The 17,542-nt window shown below is 42.0% G+C and overlaps 1 protein-coding gene across 2 annotated transcripts; it reads left to right on the top strand.

Annotated features, from left to right (window-relative positions):
- The first annotated feature begins 8,720 nt into the window (after positions 1-8,720).
- On the top strand, positions 8,721-17,188 carry LOC307124580 (uncharacterized protein). 2 transcript variants are annotated; one of them, XM_079813914.1, is made up of 4 exons: positions 8,721-9,147; positions 9,535-9,620; positions 14,138-14,554; positions 14,781-16,990. In XM_079813914.1, the coding sequence occupies exons 2-4, from the start codon at positions 9,581-9,583 to the stop codon at positions 14,885-14,887; spliced, it is 564 nt and encodes a 187-aa protein (XP_079670040.1). In that variant the 5' UTR covers positions 8,721-9,147; positions 9,535-9,580; the 3' UTR covers positions 14,888-16,990. The 2 variants fall into 2 exon arrangements, with proteins under 2 accessions (XP_079670040.1, XP_079670039.1); XM_079813913.1 differs by having other exon boundaries at positions 8,726-9,147; positions 14,135-14,554; positions 14,781-17,188.
- Positions 17,189-17,542: the final 354 nt, after the last annotated feature.

The raw sequence follows: 17,542 nt of genomic DNA, 5'->3' as shown, positions 1-17,542 counted from the left end.
TTCAAATGTAGTACATACTCACATAGTACGCGTTTTCGGACGCAGCCCCTGTCTCGCCAGGTTCGTCAGATTATTTCTTCTTCAGCGACTCACCTCGCTGAGCTCTGGATTGAAGCCTGCCGTCGACACGAAAAGAGCCGAGACGTTGTTGCAAATGTCTCGTTCCTCCTGCGCCTCGTGTAGAGGCTTTCTTCCGGACGAGGATTGGCACATCATCTGCGTCTCATGTCTCGGACGAGACCACGCGCAGGCCGCACTCAACCAGGGCGGCTGCCTGGAGTGTGACGAACCGGCGCTGCAGACCCTTCGGGCTCGGCTCGCCAGTTTTGATCCGAATCCAGTCCCGTGCTCTCAGCCGCTCAAGCCGCGTAAGAAGAAACGCCACGACCAGAGGCCCCCGGAGCGCTCTGATGAGCACGCGCCGGCCATTTCGCCGCGCGCCTCGCAATCGGCTGTCATGTTCGCCGAGGAACAGCACAGCTCCCCTCGTCTGGCAGTTGCTACTGTTTCCTTCGGCGGACCGGAAGAGGAGGGGAATGACAGCCTGAAAGCCGGTGGTCGGACACCGCCTCGGAGCACGCTACTTCGACGCGGACTGCCATGAGCGGCAAAACCTCAGTTGACGCTGAGCTTATGTGCCTGCTCACTAAGGCCGTGGACGACCTCGGTATTGACTGGTCTCAAACCCAGGAGCCCACGAGAAGCAGGCTGGACGAGTGGTTTTTCGAGAACCGCCGCCACACGACCACTCAAAAACCCGCTCCCTTCTTCCCAGAAGTCCGAGGAATTATCCAAGTCATGGAAGGCGCCAAATCCTATTTTTCTCCCACACTCTCTTCAGCTCTTGGGGGAAAAGAGTAAAAAGGAAGGTGACGCTTGCTCAGTTGGAGGAGGTGGATTCGGGACCTCTGGGGTCAGTTCCGGGGGAACAGAGCGCTCTGGAGACTCCCATTCTCACAGACCGCGATGACTTTCCCCTGGAACAGTCCCAGGATGAGACGCTCAAACACGCGTTTAGTCAGGTCCGTTCCATCGACGGCCACCTCCTCCACCCTGACCAACCGCTCTCCTATCCCTATTTTTCAGTTATAAAAGATAGGTTGTATCGGGTGACCCAAGACGCCCAGTCAAAACAAGATACAACCCAGTTGTTGGTACCTAAAAGCCGCCGGGAAATGCTTTTCCAGGCGGCTCATTCTAATCCAATGTCCGGGCATTTAGGACAAACGGCTACACTAAACCGTCTCATGGCCCGGTTTTTCTGGTCGGGCATTCACGAGAATGTACGCAAGTGGTGTGCGTCTTGTCGTGAATGTCAGTTGGTGAATCCACCGGCCACTCCAAAAGCACCATTGTGCCCCCTTCCGTTGATGCAGGTCCCCTTCGAACGAATTGGTATGGACCTCATCGGGCCATTAGAACGGTCAGCACGAGGGCATCGCTTTGCGTTAGTCCTCGTCGACTACGCAACGCGATATCCTGAGGCAGTTCCGCTCCGCACTATTTCGGCGAAAAGTGTTGCGAGCGCGCTGTTCTCTTTAATCTCCCGGGTGGGAATCCCAAAAGAGATTCTCACCGATCAGGGCACGGCGTTTATGTCACGGACAATCTGCAAGCTTTACGAATTGTTGGGCATTAAATCGATTCGCACCCACGTCTATCACCCACAAACGGACGGTCTGGTCGAGCGTTTTAAGCGCACATTAAAAGCCATGATTCGTAAGTTCGTTCACGAGGACGCCAAAAATTGGGATAAATGAGAACGGCTTCACTCCAGTATGAACTGTCATGTTACATGAAGTAAACATTATGAATGAAACTCACTTGACACTTGCTTTAACATTGTATTGAAGAAAATACGGTTAAATAATGCAGTTGTCAGTACACGTCAGGCTTTTCTTGCGATATTATTGCCGCCCGTCATGTGTACAGATAATTTTCATACATGAGACGCGCTTTCAAACCCTGACACGCAAGTGGTTGCCACGGACGCAGATAGATTAGGTCAGTTCTCTTGCGCGGCTGCTTCGCTAGCATCGTCTGCATCGGGAGTTAATGCAGTTTGAGCCAGCGGCTCGCATTGATAAGGCTCCGGGTTTGTGTCTGTTACAGACAATCCACCCTCCTCCACTTCAGGTGAAGGTAGGAGAAATGACCGCTCTGTTGCAAAGCTGGCGTCACTCCAGTCATTCTCCATCTTTGTGACTCGCGAGTCAGACAGCTGTCAATCAATCCGTCACTGCGGGTCTCAGGTGCACGCCCTCCGCTCAGCTCCGCCCTCGGTTCGTCCCCTCTGTGTCCGCCGGGCTCTGCCCACTTTTCCAGCATTTTTTGAAAATTGCCAGTGGGTGGAGTTAAGCTCTGAGCAGGGGTTTAGTTACCCTTTAAAAACAACACGCTTGAAAAAAAACAGAATTTTTGATTCTTCTGTGTTTCTTCCAAACTATGTTGCAATGGTGGATGCACTACAGTTCTTCTCCGATCATGCCCAGCGAATGTCCCATTGATGACAGGACTCAGTGCTGCCATCCGATGTCTGGTAGAGCATAGACACTTTTTTACTGCGCATGTGTCGAATGCGATCATCCGCGCGCATCCGTGGTGTAGTATACTTTGAAAGACGCGCGGACAGGGCTGCGCGCGTGATGCGTCCGGACGCGGTAAGTGATGAATACCCGGGGCTTAAGGCTGGACCAGCCCAACCCACCAAGGCAGTGCCACCAGCTCACCAGCCTCGCACTGCTTCTAAGCCCGGACAGCGTTCCCGCTCTACGAGCCACAGCAGACCGCCGGAGCGGCGAGGTCCCCGGCCCAGCAATGTGTCGAAACCCGAGCCGCCAAAGCCGTCCTTGCCAGAGGCACAAAGAGAAGGTGGATAATACCCACTTCGGCCGGATTACCACCTCACTCTCTTCCAAAACGTTCCCCAGCTCCCTTCAACCAGGTGACTGGGCACATTACATACACAGCCAACGAGCTTGCAAACAAACGCGCTTGCCTGTACACAAACGCCGTTTTCACAGCGACCCATATGAATCACAAAAAGGGTTTGTTCTCTGTAGGCAGTGTACCAGAATTAAAGCATGTACCCCTACACTCAATCACTCCCCCATGTTCCCCAGCCCCCTGCACTCAGGTGGCTGGAAACACTATCCTCACAGTCAACAAGCCCGTACTCAAACGTGCTCGCCTGTACACAAGCACCAATATTCTCCCGGCCCCCTGCACTCAGGCAGCAGGAAACCTTTCTCTCCCAGTCAGAGAGCCCGTGAACAAACGCGCTCTGATGAGCGCCACTTTAACACAACATTATCGGACCACCGAGTCCCTGTTACTCAGCGACTCACCCCACAAATTAATTCAGCCCCTGGCTTCGAAGGCCGAGGCCTGGCAGGCCACGCCCGGCATTTCAAAATGGGTGTTGAACATAATAGAACAAGGTTACTCATTACAGTTTGCTCGCAGACCACCGCGCTTTCGCGCCATGGTAGAGACAACGGTGAGAAGCGTCACAAGTCACGGGCTTCGAACCGAAAAAATATCAAAACTGTTAAGAAAAGGGGGCGGTGGAAGCCGTACACCCCTCACAGAGCGAGTCAGGCTTTTACAGTCGTTACTTCCTTGTACCAAAAAAGGACGGTGGTCTCAGGCCCTTTCTAGATCTCAGACATCTGAACAAGGCCCTTATGAAGCGCCCGTTCAAAATGTTGAAAATGAAACAAATCCTCGCACACATTCGCCCGGGAGATTGGTTTTTCACTGTAGATCTAGAGGATGCCTACTTCCACATACAAATAGCCCCTCATCACAGGCCATTCTTGAGATTCGCCTCCAAGGGGAAAGTTTAACAATACAGGGTGCTACCTTTTGGTCTATCTCTGGCTCCCCGCACGTTTACGAAGTGCATGGAAGCGGCGTTAACCCCGCTGAAGCTTCGGGGAATGAGAATTCTCAACTATCTCGACAACTGGCTCATAATAGCTCAGTCAGAGATACAGTTATTGAACCACAGATCTTGGCTTTTCAACCATTTGAAATGCTTGGGCCTCAGAATCAACGTGGCAAAGAGTTCATTGTCTCCCACACAGAACGTTTCGTTTCTGGGAACGGTGAGACTCACTACAGATGAACGCGCGACTGACGTCACAGCGCGTGCTCTCTGTTCGGAACCGAGCGGTTTCCCTCAGGTCCGGTGCATACACTCCTCTCAAACATTTTCAGAAGATGTTGGGTCTCATGGCCTCAGCGGCACCAGTCCTCAGACTAGGTCTGTTACACATGCGCCCTCTACAGCGCTGGCTGAATCGCCGCGTTCCAGCCCACGCATGGCTCTCGAGCCGATTACAAATCAAGGTACACCACAGCTGTGTGTTGGCTCTGGCTCCTTGGAAAAATCCTGTCTGGTATCAGACGGGCGTGAGTTTGGGCACTGTTACGAAGTGGAAAGTTATCTCGACAGATGCAGCCAACCTAGGTTGAGTAGCCCTTCACGAGGGCAGGCCAGGCAGTCTCCGGTGTCTGGTCAGACTCGGAAAAGAGCCTTCACATTAACTGTCTACAGATGAAAGCGGTCATGCCATCGCTAAAAGCTTCCGTACATAAAGCACCACCATGTCCTGATCCGAACGGTCAGTGGTAGCCTATATAAATCGCCAGGGCGGTCTAAGATCTATTGGTCTACACACAATGGCGGAAAGAGTCCTAATATGGGCGGAGCACAACCTGAGCGCGCTGAGAGCGACTCATGTGCCAGGCATTCTGAATTTGGGTCCGGACATGCTGTCCAGGGACAAGGTGTCCCCAGCAGAGTGGTCTCTTCACCCACAAATGATTCAGACAATTTGGGGCATGTTTCGAGAGGCAAAAGTGGATCTTTTCGCCTCACAAGACAATGCTCAATGCCTAATATATTTCTCCAAGCACAAGGACACGTTGGCCCACGAATGGCCCAACCTTCCTCTTTATGCTTTTCCCCCAATCTCAATGTTACCTCAGGTCATAGAGAGGATCAGGGAGAGCAAATGCGTTATGCTTTTAATAGCCCTGCTCTGGAGAAATCAACCATGGTTCTCACGGCTATGTCGGATGTCAGATACAGCCCCGTGGCCAATTCCGCTGAGGAGAAACCTCCTCATGTAGGCGAAACGGCAGATGTGGCATCCCTGTCCCGATCTATGGGCGCTTCATGTCTGGCCCATCAATGGGTACATGAGAACCTCTCTGAAAGTGTATTAAACACTATTTCTGAAGCTAGAGCCCCCGCGACCAGGCAGCTCTATTCAGGCAAATGGTTAGTCTTTTCGGACTGGTGTAAAGCACGAAGCCTGACCCCACATAATTGTGAAGTGTCAGAAGTGCTCACTTTTTTACAAGAGTTACTGGACGCGGGTTGTTCCCCCTCCACGCGCAAAGTTTATGTGGCTGCTATAGCAGCGTACCACATTCAAGTGAATGAACTGTCACTGGTGAAGAACAATCTTATTGTGCGCTTCCTCAAAGGGGCTAGAAGGCTTCACCCACCTCGCCCCCCTTCAGTCCCTATATGGGACCTGTCCACGGTCCTGGATGCTATGAAAGGCTCAACATTTGAGCCTCTGCATTTGGTAAGCTTAAAGCTCCTATCACTCAAGACCGCTTTTCTGCTAGCGATCGCATCAGTTAAGCGAGTGGGTGATCTGGACGTGCTCTCAGTGAGCGCCTCTTGTCTGGAATTTGAGCCAAACGACTCTAAAGTCGTCCTCAAACCAAGACATGGATATGTACCTAAAGTGCTTTCAACTCCGTTCAGAGCACAGGTCATTTCAATTTCAGCACTCTCATCATAGTTAGATGAGGAAGATGCTAATTTGCTCTGTCCTGTCAGAGCGCTGAGAATATACATAGAGCGTTCCGCTGCTTTCAGCCAAACTGAACAGCTCTTTGTGTGCTTTGGCGGCCGCACCCGCGGGGTTGCGGTTACAAAGCAGACCTTGTCACGATGGATAGTGGATGCTATCTCGCTGGCTTATGAGTCCAAAGATCTCAGCTGCCCTATAGGCATCAAAGCCCATTCTACTAGAGTACTAAGTATTTGTATAAGTCATAAGCACATTCCTTACATGACTCGAATTGGCTGTTCATTCAATATTCTTTGGCCGGACTATGTCTGGTCTATACATATATATATTAGGACTGCCACAATTCTCAATATAATATTGAACCGTTCGGTACGGCCTTCACGGTTCAACACGCGCCTGTGAATTGCGTTTTTTCGGTTTTGCATTTAATTAAGTATTTTTCTACAAATTCTATAATTTGCCTCCATTTGCCTTACTGAACAATGCGATATACATTCACATCACACGTTAGTGGTAGAGTTATACTCACGGAACACTATAGTAATTCACAATCACGAAAGTTCATTATTTGCATGCGTTTTAAAGCCTTGCCGGCTCATTTGCGTGTGCGGTTTTAACATGCGCTTTTCCGAGCGTGCGCACTAAACGCTTGTCAAACACGTGATTACTGGACTAAGTCGTCTTACTGCGCTAATACTGTCAAATACACACAAGGTTTACATAAACACAGTCGGTTATGTCTAAAGTGAAAGTAAAATCGGCGCATATCTGTATTAGATGCACGCAGGTCTTTTACATTGACAGCAGGCAGCCTAGTGAAAACGCTGTCCTTAAAGGGACAGTTCACCTCTAAAATTATGTCATTATTTACTCACTCTAATATTGTTCCAAACCTGTATTAATTTCTCATTTTTGAGTGAACTATCCATTTAATGTTAATACAACAACAAAAGACAAAGAGAAAATCACTCACTGCTCTTGACTGAAAAACTTTAATACAGCTTTAATAAGAATCAGTGTATATTTGTGAAGTCTATGTAGCGTTTTATTTTTACATTTATTCATTCAATTTCATACTTAAATGCTGTACAGCTCTGAGCTGCCAGTGTAAATCTTTATATATATATATATATATATATATATATATATATTATACAATACACTAGGAATGTGTACAAGGGTTTTTTTTTAAAGTAAAGTTTTAAGTTTAAGTAAGGTTTCTCAATTATTTTAAGTAAAATAAAGAAAGTTAAATTAAATTAAAAGTGCAATTAAAAAATAGTATTTTTTCTCCTTAACCTCTTGCTGTTCCTGTCGCTTAAGAATAGAATAGCAAAAAACTGATGTGACAAGCCATCAGAACCGAACCGAACCGAAAACCGTGGTTAAAAACCGAGGTATGTATTGAACCGTGGACTAACTGTATTGTTGCATCCCTAATATATATATATTCGGCTTCGGTTACTTACGTAACCTCGGTTCCCTGAGAAGAGGGAACGAGTATTGCATTGCGTTGCTTCACTTGCTCAGGGAGTCGCTTCAGCCGATTAACCTGACAAACCTGGCAAGACAGGGTCTTTTATACCCTTGGCCATGCAAATTCTGCTGCCCCTTGTGGCGGGAATATTAGAGGGACCTGATTGGTCCTTCCCGCCCAGCGGTCTCGCCATAGGTTCCTGCAGTTGCAGCGGCACAGCCAATCAGCACGCAGCTGCTTCCTGCTGAGAGCTGTGCAGCTGCACTGCGTTTTACATGGTATTTTTAGGATAAAAATTTGCTTCAAAATCTTGAGGAAAGGAAATTCCCCTAGCGTTTAGCTAAACGCAATACTCGTTCCCTCTGCTCAGGGAACCGAGGTTACGTAAGTAACCGAAGCGTTTCGTATTGTTTATACTATTCATATCTTTTCTCTTGCAATAAAAAAATAAATATAAATAAAATAAAATATTTACCCTGCTAAAGAATTTCTAAGATTAATTTTTAATGTGGATTCAAACACTTTTTGTAATAATGATAATGAAACTCTAATTGAAACAATGATATTGAAACCCTAATAAATTGAACATTTATTTTTTCAATGTTTGGTGAATCCATTTTGGAATGAGGTGCTTAATTGGATAAAACATCATATATCTTTTTTTTTCATCTATTACTTGAGACATGGTGAATTTTGGAGGACAATAATGTAGACTTGAATTGTGAATTGTCTATTTCTTATAGTAAAATATTTTATTCACAAATGTAAAGTTTTAAAAACTGCATCCCTGTTTAATATATATATATATAAAAAAGAGCTAGCCTGTACGGATGCCTTAGAAATGATGAGATCTTATAAAGCCAGAAAATTATTTGATTTGTTTAACCAGTATGATTTTGTATAACCCCCTACAGTGTTTATGTAGGCTATTTACATTTTTAATACATTTGTTTTTTGTTTTATTTAATGTAGCACTTTGTACTACCAATTGTTACATCTCAGTCTGTGAGGTCTTATAGTGTCACTTGTTCGACTGCAAAAAAATAATAAAATGAATCTCTTCATTTTTATTGTTGTTAGCTGGGTACACACACACTCATTTATTTATCAACATTTGTTCCTAAAGTTAAGAACAATGGGCAATTAACCATATATATGTAATTTGATCCAATGAACAAAAAAAGAGTAAACCTTTTGAATTGTGCATTAAACATGCAGGTTATAAGCAAGCAAGCAAACAAAACTCAGAGCACCTCCTGATATGGTCTGAGAGGCGGTGGACTTTTGAAACTGCCCTAGACGACCCCATTTCGCGTGAAGAGCAGCGGGAGCACTTCATTTCTTGTTTATAGCGACATCTGCTGGTGGACATTGTAACACTGGCAAGCGCGCAATTTCTTAGATCTGCTGCGTCATCATTTGCGCGATCTCATCTACGACTGACTAAATTCCCACAGATGACCACATATAGCCTACGGGTCTTATGGAGCTCTTTTAGGAGTTACCACATCCTTTACAATGTCTAAAATGCGTTTACAATTATAGCCCAGGCACATCCAGCATGCCAGTTTAAAGCGATGTAATTTGACTTATTTTCACAAAAGGAAAAAAATCGAACAAGACAATCAGCATTAGTCAGGGGGCAAGGCTAATCGCCCTAAGGAGAGTTTTCAGTTGACATTCGTGCATGCAGGAGGGACCCGGTGACTGCGGTCATCGTTTGACTGCGGCGGAGCTGCGGCTTCCTCGGCAGCATCAGCATCTCCATCCACTCTCATCTAGAGTGCCTTGATTTGCAAGACGAAGCAACGGCACGAATATACCGGCTTTGAGGTAACATTGTCCTTTAGCTATATGACCGTTTGCATTTGCCTGTGTTTTCATGATATGCCCAATGGATTATTTCAGTAGACTAAGAAAAAAAAGGAAAAAAAAACCCAGTTGAATGACCTGAACTGTCCTTGAACAGATATGGGTTGGGTCGGTCTGCGGTAGGCTATTCGGCAATTTATCACCTGCTATTTAACCCGACCTAATTTTTGTTATTTGTTTAGGCCTTCCCACAATTTGATTGAAAGGTGTAGGCCTATGAGATTTAGCTAGTATATTGAAATATCAGGTTGTGTCACCATGGTAATGACCTTTAAATCTCTCTCGGGTTCTTTATTTTATGTCTCGTAGGTAAGATGTCCAACATGTTTAACTTCTTTTTTTCTACAGTTATTGAGAGACAGAAATTGAATTTGGTCCCTGCAAAGAAGAGGCAATGAAGTCTTATCCATCACTAGCAGCTTGTTTTGTGTTATGTAAGTAACATGTTCTTTAAAGTTTTAATTTGATCGAGATAATTAAGACACGTGGAAGGACACATATTCTTCCTGGGTCTTCTTAAAAGAATAGAGAGTTTGAAAACATTAAGGTTTTTTAATGTTTTTGAAAGTAGTCTCTTAATCTTACCAAGGCTACATTTGTTTGATCAAAATACAGTAAAAACAGTAATACTGTGAAATATTATTACAATTTAAATTAAATGTTTTTTAATATTTTTCTTCCTGTGATGGCAAAGTTGAATTTTCAGCATCATTAGCCGGTCTTCACTGTCACATGATCTTTCAGAAATCATTATAAGATCTTCTAATCATTCCAAGGGGGAGGGGCCATGATACACTGCCATTCAAAAGTTTGGGTTAAAGGTTTAGTTCACCCCTAAATTAAAATTTCCTGATAATTTACTCATTTACCCCCATCTCCTCCAAGATGTTCATGCCTTTCTTTCTTCAGTCGAAAAGAAATTAAGTATTTTGAAGAAAACGTTCCCGGGTTTTTCATCATATAATAGTTTTCAGTTGCAACCAAAATGCTGAAGGTCCAAATCAATGCAGTGGATTCCAGAGGCTCTGCGTGATCCCATATGAGGAATAGGGTCTTATTTAGTGAAACGATCGGTCATAAAAAAATATAAAAAAATATTTAATATAATTTTTTAACCTAAATTGTTCATCTTGTGCAGCTCTGCAAGGTGCTAAGGATGACGTAATCACGTCGGAACGGTCACGCTAGAGGTAGGCAGAAGTACCGCCCCCGTGTTTACAAAGCGCTCGTGTGAAGACTAATACAAACGGCCTTTACCAAAAACACTCAATTTTCAACTTCAAAATTAGGTATATATCGTTGTTTTACCTTTTTTTTGCTAAAGGGTTAGTTCACCCAAAACTGGAAATTCTGTCATTAATTACTCACAATCATGTCGTTCCAAACCTGACCTTTGTTCATTTTCGGAACACAAATGAAGATATTTTTGATGAAATCTGAGAGCTCTCTGACTCTCCATCGACAGCTATTTAATTAACACTTACAAGGCCCAGAAAGTTAGTAAAAATATTGGTAAAAAAATCCATGTGACCCCAGTGGTTCAACCTTAATTTTATGAAGCAACGAGAATACTTTTTGTGCGCAAAAAACAAACAAAAATAACTACTTTATTTAAAAGTTTCTTCTGGCCTATGTAGGACTCTTTGGAACGACATGAGGGTGAGTAATTAAAGGCAGAATTTTCATTTTTGGGTGAACTAACCCTTTAAGCCTTTTCTGTGAAACCGGGGGTTAGACTGGTTAAACCCAAGCGGCAACCTCCCCAGTTTCTCTTGAAGCCAATACTGAAGTTACTTAAACTGCAATTCATCGACTGGCTAGGTTCCAGAAAGGAGCAGAATCTCATTGAGCCCCATTTTAAAATGCCCAACTTTACAGCAGAATAAAACATGTTTACAGCCTGGTACAAATTGTGGTTTTGGTCTATACGGCTAATTTTGCCCTTCATGACAACTGTGAGGGGGGTGAATTTTTTTATAACTCGTTCGTTTACATTATATAAAGCTTTAAAGTCCTGCATAATTAAGGGCGTGGCCATTTTGAGTGACAGGTGGATAGCCATTTATCTGCTGTCTGTTAGTTATCGCGTCACCTCGGCTCCACCCACGTCCCGCCTCTTTGCCCATTTTCTATTATCCGGGAGTGATGCGCGATGACGTGCTGACAAGATGGCAACGGCCAGCTCGACCCTACTTCAAAACGGCTCTTCAGAATCCTATGGGTGTCGTCACGGACACTACGTCCATATTTTTTTACAGTCTATGGTTAAACCTTAAACACCATTAACTCCTCACATTCAGATCTGCCTCCACGTCCCCACCTTACATTTTCTGAAATCCATTTCACTTAATGTACTTGAAAATACAAGAAAAAAATATATGTTGCTACTTCCGTTTCATTGCAACTAACAATTTTTTAAAAGCTTATTTTCATATTGTGTCAAAACTTAATTTGAATAACTCAATATTGAGTATTTATACTCAATATTGGCATCATAATTTTTTTCCCCAGGCATCGACAAAAATAAATCTAGCACTCATAAACATTTTTTATTAGAAGAACAATCGACGTGCTGTAGGAAATAAAGATACCTGAGCCAAACATCCCAAGGTCAGAGAGTGCCGTACAATACTGGGCAAATGAATCCGGTCCAATTTCCCTTCCTGACATCTGCTTCTCCAAAAATAGTTTCTATTTAATATAATACTGTTTTAGCATGTAAAAGACTGCTTTGTACTAGAAGGTGGTTCTGAAATGCACCCCTAACACTTTTTTATGATTATTCCAAACCTTGCTTACTCGAGGAATGTAGGTTCCAAAAACGCATCCGGGAGTAAGTTCAGAGTATGTTAAAGGTGCTGTATGTAGTATGACACCTAGTGATGGAAATGGGTACTGCAGTCCAAATTCAAAATATTGGAGTGAGTTGTTTCACCCGCCCCCTCCTCCTGAGACTTGATGCTCACACAGGTTGCCAGCTTGAGGACATGCATAGGAAGTGAGCACAATTGACAATGAAAGCCACACTGTAAGTTGATGAGTTGTTTTATCCACATTTTTAATATGCTCTCGTTCATAGAGATTTTTGATGGATGCTGAGGCTTTTTAGGTCAGGTAGAATCTGCGATCTCTGATCCAGTTTGTTTGCTGGCTTCCATGGCAGCAATACGATGTGTTTTCCATCAACTGGCAACCTGTGGTGTCGAAATAGTATTGGGTAAACTGGTGGTGTGCGGTATCGCACAGACCAAAACAAGAACAGACATTCTGACACTGAACTATTCAAAGTAGAATAACTGGCTGTTGCATTGTTTTTCTAAGAAACAAGTTGGTGAATTTAGCATGTTTCCTACATATCTGCAAGCATATTATGGTATTTTTATGCTTTAGTAAAGTGAAAAACTTTACCTTTAAATAGCACCTTTAAAAGTTAACGCAAGACATTCTAAACAGAGCGACGAATCGATGAGTCACCATGGAAACAGACACTAAGAAAAAGCCATACTACTACTTTCTTCTTGATGAGACGGCCTACAGGGATGAGGTCCAGTGCATGTGCTGATAACAATCTTGTCCTCAATACCCAGAAGACCAAAGAGATCATTGTGGACTAAGAACCATGCACATGCACCCATTAACATCAATGGAGTCACAGTTGAACGTGTTTCAAGTTTCAAGTTTTTGGGGATTCATATCTCTGATGACCTTACATGGGACGCCTCCATAATCTACAAGAAAGCACAGCAGCTGCTTTATTTCTTATGCAGCCTTAAAAAAGCTCAACTTTGCCCCGAGATTTTGGTTGAGTTTTATTGATGTACCATTGACAGCATATTGACCAACTGCATCTCAGTATGGTTTGGCAATTGCTCAGCATCAGACCGTAAGGCACTCCAGCTGGTGGTAAAAATGGCCCAGAGAATCATTGGTTACCAATTACCATCAATCGAGGACCTTTACAGGAAACGTTGCTTGAGAAGAGCAAATGGCATCATCAAAGATGAATCTCATCCCAACTATTCTTTGTTCACTCTTCTTCCATCTGGTAGGCGTTACAGGAGCCTATGGTCCCATACCAGCAGGCTCAGAAAGAGTTTCTTTCCTGAGGCTGTGACTTTGTTAAACTCTCTGCCTTGAGACATTATCATCACTTATCACAGTATTTTTTTTAGTGGCTCTCCTATTCCTCTTTTAGCATTAGCTGAACACCTCCAAGTGTTCAATCTATTTATTCATAATTGTGCATTTATCAAACTGCACATTTTTTAACGCGTGAATATGTACATCTAATATGTGTATGCATGGTTATAGGTATGCATATCCATGGCCATATTCAGCATTTTTTTAGCACTACTTAAGATTAATACTTTTATCTTGCATCCTGGTTGGTTGTTAACTGCATTTCGTTGGCTTGTATTCGTACTTGCTCAAAATGACAATACATTTAATTGAATTGAATTTTATGTATTGGCTATTACATACTTAGTGCATATCGCCACCTATTTGGTGATTGTGCAAAAATGTTTCAATCTTTTTGTTTAATAATCTTTAATCACTGTGAACTATATTGTTTGATGGTAAATATATTATAAAAAGATTAAACTAAGTAACAGTTTGTGCTTGCAAATATAACATGGCTGTAAAAAAATCATATATCATATATAAGCCTATCTTTCTATTATAGAAATACATTATATAACGTCCTGTTGCAACAACAACAAAAAGCTTGCCTTGTGTTGTTTATGCTGCCATGTATTCCATCCTTTAATATTCTTTGTTTTGTTTTAAAATAAAAGTGCTCCAATTAGATCCCCTTCTAATTTTTTCCTGACCTACTGTGACAGCATATAGATATATCTGAAATATATGTCTATAGGTATGTAGGGGCATAACTATTCTATTAAAACAACAAAAAGACAAAATTACATTGGTTTTGCTTTTCTCCCAGTAGCATGTCTGTTATGTATGGTGTGTGTGGTCACTGGAACAAACCCATACCAGAAACCCGGCTTCTTGGATTTTGACTCCTGGTTCTGGAACACCCCTCGAGGGCCACAGATGTACTCCTGCCTTACCTACATGGAAAAGAACCTCCGGGTTGACTGTGAATTCCCAGAGACCCACAAGATTCCCGGGCCCTTCTGCGAATTCAAACAGGATGGGCGACTGATGGGATCCACCTACCCAAACACCCCGGTCCACATGATCCCACCTATTGAGACCCGACGCCGAACCAATGTCTCCCTGGTGCCACCTAATATTTGTCGCCTCACCTGGATGCCTATGTCCGATGACCGGGCTTACACTTACACCTGCAGGGTTTATCAGGGCAACACCTGGAAGGAGAACAGCATGGCATTCCACCAAAGTGAGTTTAAACATGCCTCGACAAGACCCCCTTAACATATGCTGAAAGACAATATTACCTGGGAGTGGCAAAGCATGCTCAAATTGAAATTAAAGGTGTTGTCACTGCTTGTGAAATTGTCTTCTTTCAAAATCTGTGGGTTTCCACAATCTATGTGCTTTTGTAATCTGTGTGTTCTTTAGTCATTGCTCTGTTGCTTAATTAACTGTCTCTCTGTTTCAAACAGGAAATCTTCTGGTGTGCTCTGCATTGAGCATATTTTTCCACACTGGACCATGGATTCTTGCAGTTGTGATATCACTTCCTATTTCTCTTGGTTTTCTGTCAGCATGACCAGCCCTACATCAAGCAACCTAAAACTCAAAGCCATTCTCACGCCTTTCACGTTTTCATTTACATTTATATTTAGTTATTTTTTCATCTTACATGGTTATGTTGATTTCTTTTCTTTCTTTCTTTTTTGCTTTACAGGCCCATTTAAAGTTTCTGTTGAGATCATCGTCATTACAACATCAGGATTCACTGAGAAAAGCAAACGGACATGCACGTGACGTTACCCACTCAAGTACATATGGCCACAATTTTGTTTAAAACTAAGATGTATAATTACACTACTATTCAAAAGTTTAGGGTCAGTAAGACCCTAAAAGAAATCAATATTTGTATGATCAAAAGTGACAGTAAAGACATTTATAATGTTATAATGTAAAAAGATTTCGATTTCAAATTAATGCTGTTCTTTTGAAAGTTCTATTAATCAAAGAATCCTGAAAAATATGTCACAGTTTCCACAGAATTATGAAGCAGCACAACATTTTAACAATGATAATATAATAATTGATTATCAAGCACCAAATCAGCATATTAGAATGATTTCTGAAGCATCATGTGACACTGAAGACTGGAGTAATGGCTGTTGGAAATTCAGCCATCACAAGAATAAGTTACATTTTAAAATATATTAAACCAGAAAATAGTTGTTTTAAATTATAATAATATTTTACAATACTATTTTTAGAGCATGTTTAATCAAATAAATGCAGGGACAAGAAACATTTAAAAAAATCTTAAAGACCCAAAACTTTTGAATGGTAGTGTACACTGATTTAAAATACATTTACAAACAAGATGTTTGTAACAGCAGTTATTGCAACTGTTTAATGAATGATCACTTACAGTAAGATTAGTATTAATGATTGCAGCATGTTTGTCAATTTCATTGAATTCAGATGAAGGATGGCACCAAAAAGTATATGCTGAAGCTGGAGTTGATCAGGCATCCAAAATATTTATCACCTAAAATATTCTCTGTTATAAGAAATATATAATATTGTTTTGATATGCTTGGGACCTTTATATGGTAATGCCAATTATGCGCTTCCTTCAAATCAAGTCATATACTTTTTATTGCAAACATTTTTGTAATATTTATAGAAATAATTGAGTGAAATCATTGTAAGAGTAATCTATAATCTCATTGATCGGTTGGCTGGTTTATCGATCCTTGCTATTTGTCCAGTGCAAAATGCGTTATACTACTTTTCATTGTCTTAGCACCTCTGTTTGTCACCTGAATAAGGACAGCTCTGTCTGAAGGACATCACCATTGTTGACATATTATATTGCAGCACTCACACATGATGCAACTAAATATTCTGTATGCGCAAACAACTCAAGGACTTTTTTGCCCAGTAACGTTTCAAGGGAAAGAATGATACAGGCCTGGAACAGAACACAAGTGCATAAGAATGAGACTATCAAGGCTACATAAGTATTTTAATGTACTCTTACATGTATTAATGTGTCTTTCATTGCGCTCACATGAAGCTGCTGTGTACACGCTTAATTGCACTGTTTGCTTTCACATGTTTAGCTGCTTTTCGCACATGCTTCCTTGCACTAACCTTAAGTGCCTTAGGTTGACTTAAGGTGACCTGAGCTTTTGCAATGTAGTGCTTTTGTCTGTTTTTTTTGTTGTTGTCATTTTGACCATAATGTCTCACAAAGACTGCATAGCAATATGATCAAGCAACATGCACATTTCACGCACTCATATTTGAATGGAAAACATTGGTCTTCCCTTGTTTCACTGTATCTTTTTCCAATGCTTATCTTATTTTTTGAAGGATCTATACTGAGATATGTCACAGAGAACAATAAAGGAATGTAGAGTGTAACGTGCAGATATTTTTATTTTTGTTACACTTTTTAGAATGCTGTCATTTGTTATGAATGATTCAAATTATTCTAATTGCTTTTTAAGAGATTTAACAATATTTAGGAAGAAACAGAAATGCTGTATATCAGAAACCTATTTTAGACTAGTTTTCAAACGTTTTAATGCAGAGGACCCTGAAATATGATGATACCCTTAAGAGGGATCACCTTCTTACAAATAGTAAGCATGATGTTACAAATACAACACATTGTTTCTGCAAATTAAATGATTGGGTTTTATTTGTCCTTGTACTGAAGCAAAAACAAGTTGTACAAACAATATCGGGAAAATATATTATGAACAGCTTTGCGGAAAATGTGCAGGACCACCAGTTACACTAAGGAGGACACATCAACCCTATAATTTTCTGCATAGTGGTTGATCCAATTAAAAAATAAAATAAATAAGCATTCCACAAAATTAAGCATATTTGTTTTTCTTAATGTTAAAATACATTGTGCGAGAAGAAAGAGAAATAAGGAGATGAAAGATGTGTGCAGTGCAGTGGCAAAATAATCTAATGTTACATATAGGCCTATTGATTTATTTTCATGTTTTACATTCAATGTAACCACTATATTTTGACAATGTAGCCTATCTTTAATCACACTGCCGACGTTTTGTCTGTAACTAGTGCGAAACGAAACATTGTTATGTCTTTGGACTTTAATTTGGTTTAATTTTTACTGTAAACATTACCAGTTGAGGCAGCAACTCAGACTACCACACTGGCAGAACCCTCTGGAAACTAGGCACCTTTTCAAAAAGGG

Source organism: Gobio gobio (assembly GCF_949357685.1).
Source record: "Gobio gobio genome assembly, chromosome: 4".
NCBI lineage: Eukaryota > Metazoa > Chordata > Actinopteri > Cypriniformes > Gobionidae > Gobio > Gobio gobio.
The sequence above is the reverse complement of the archived record's forward strand: the minus strand, read 5'-3'. Positions and strand labels throughout refer to the sequence as shown.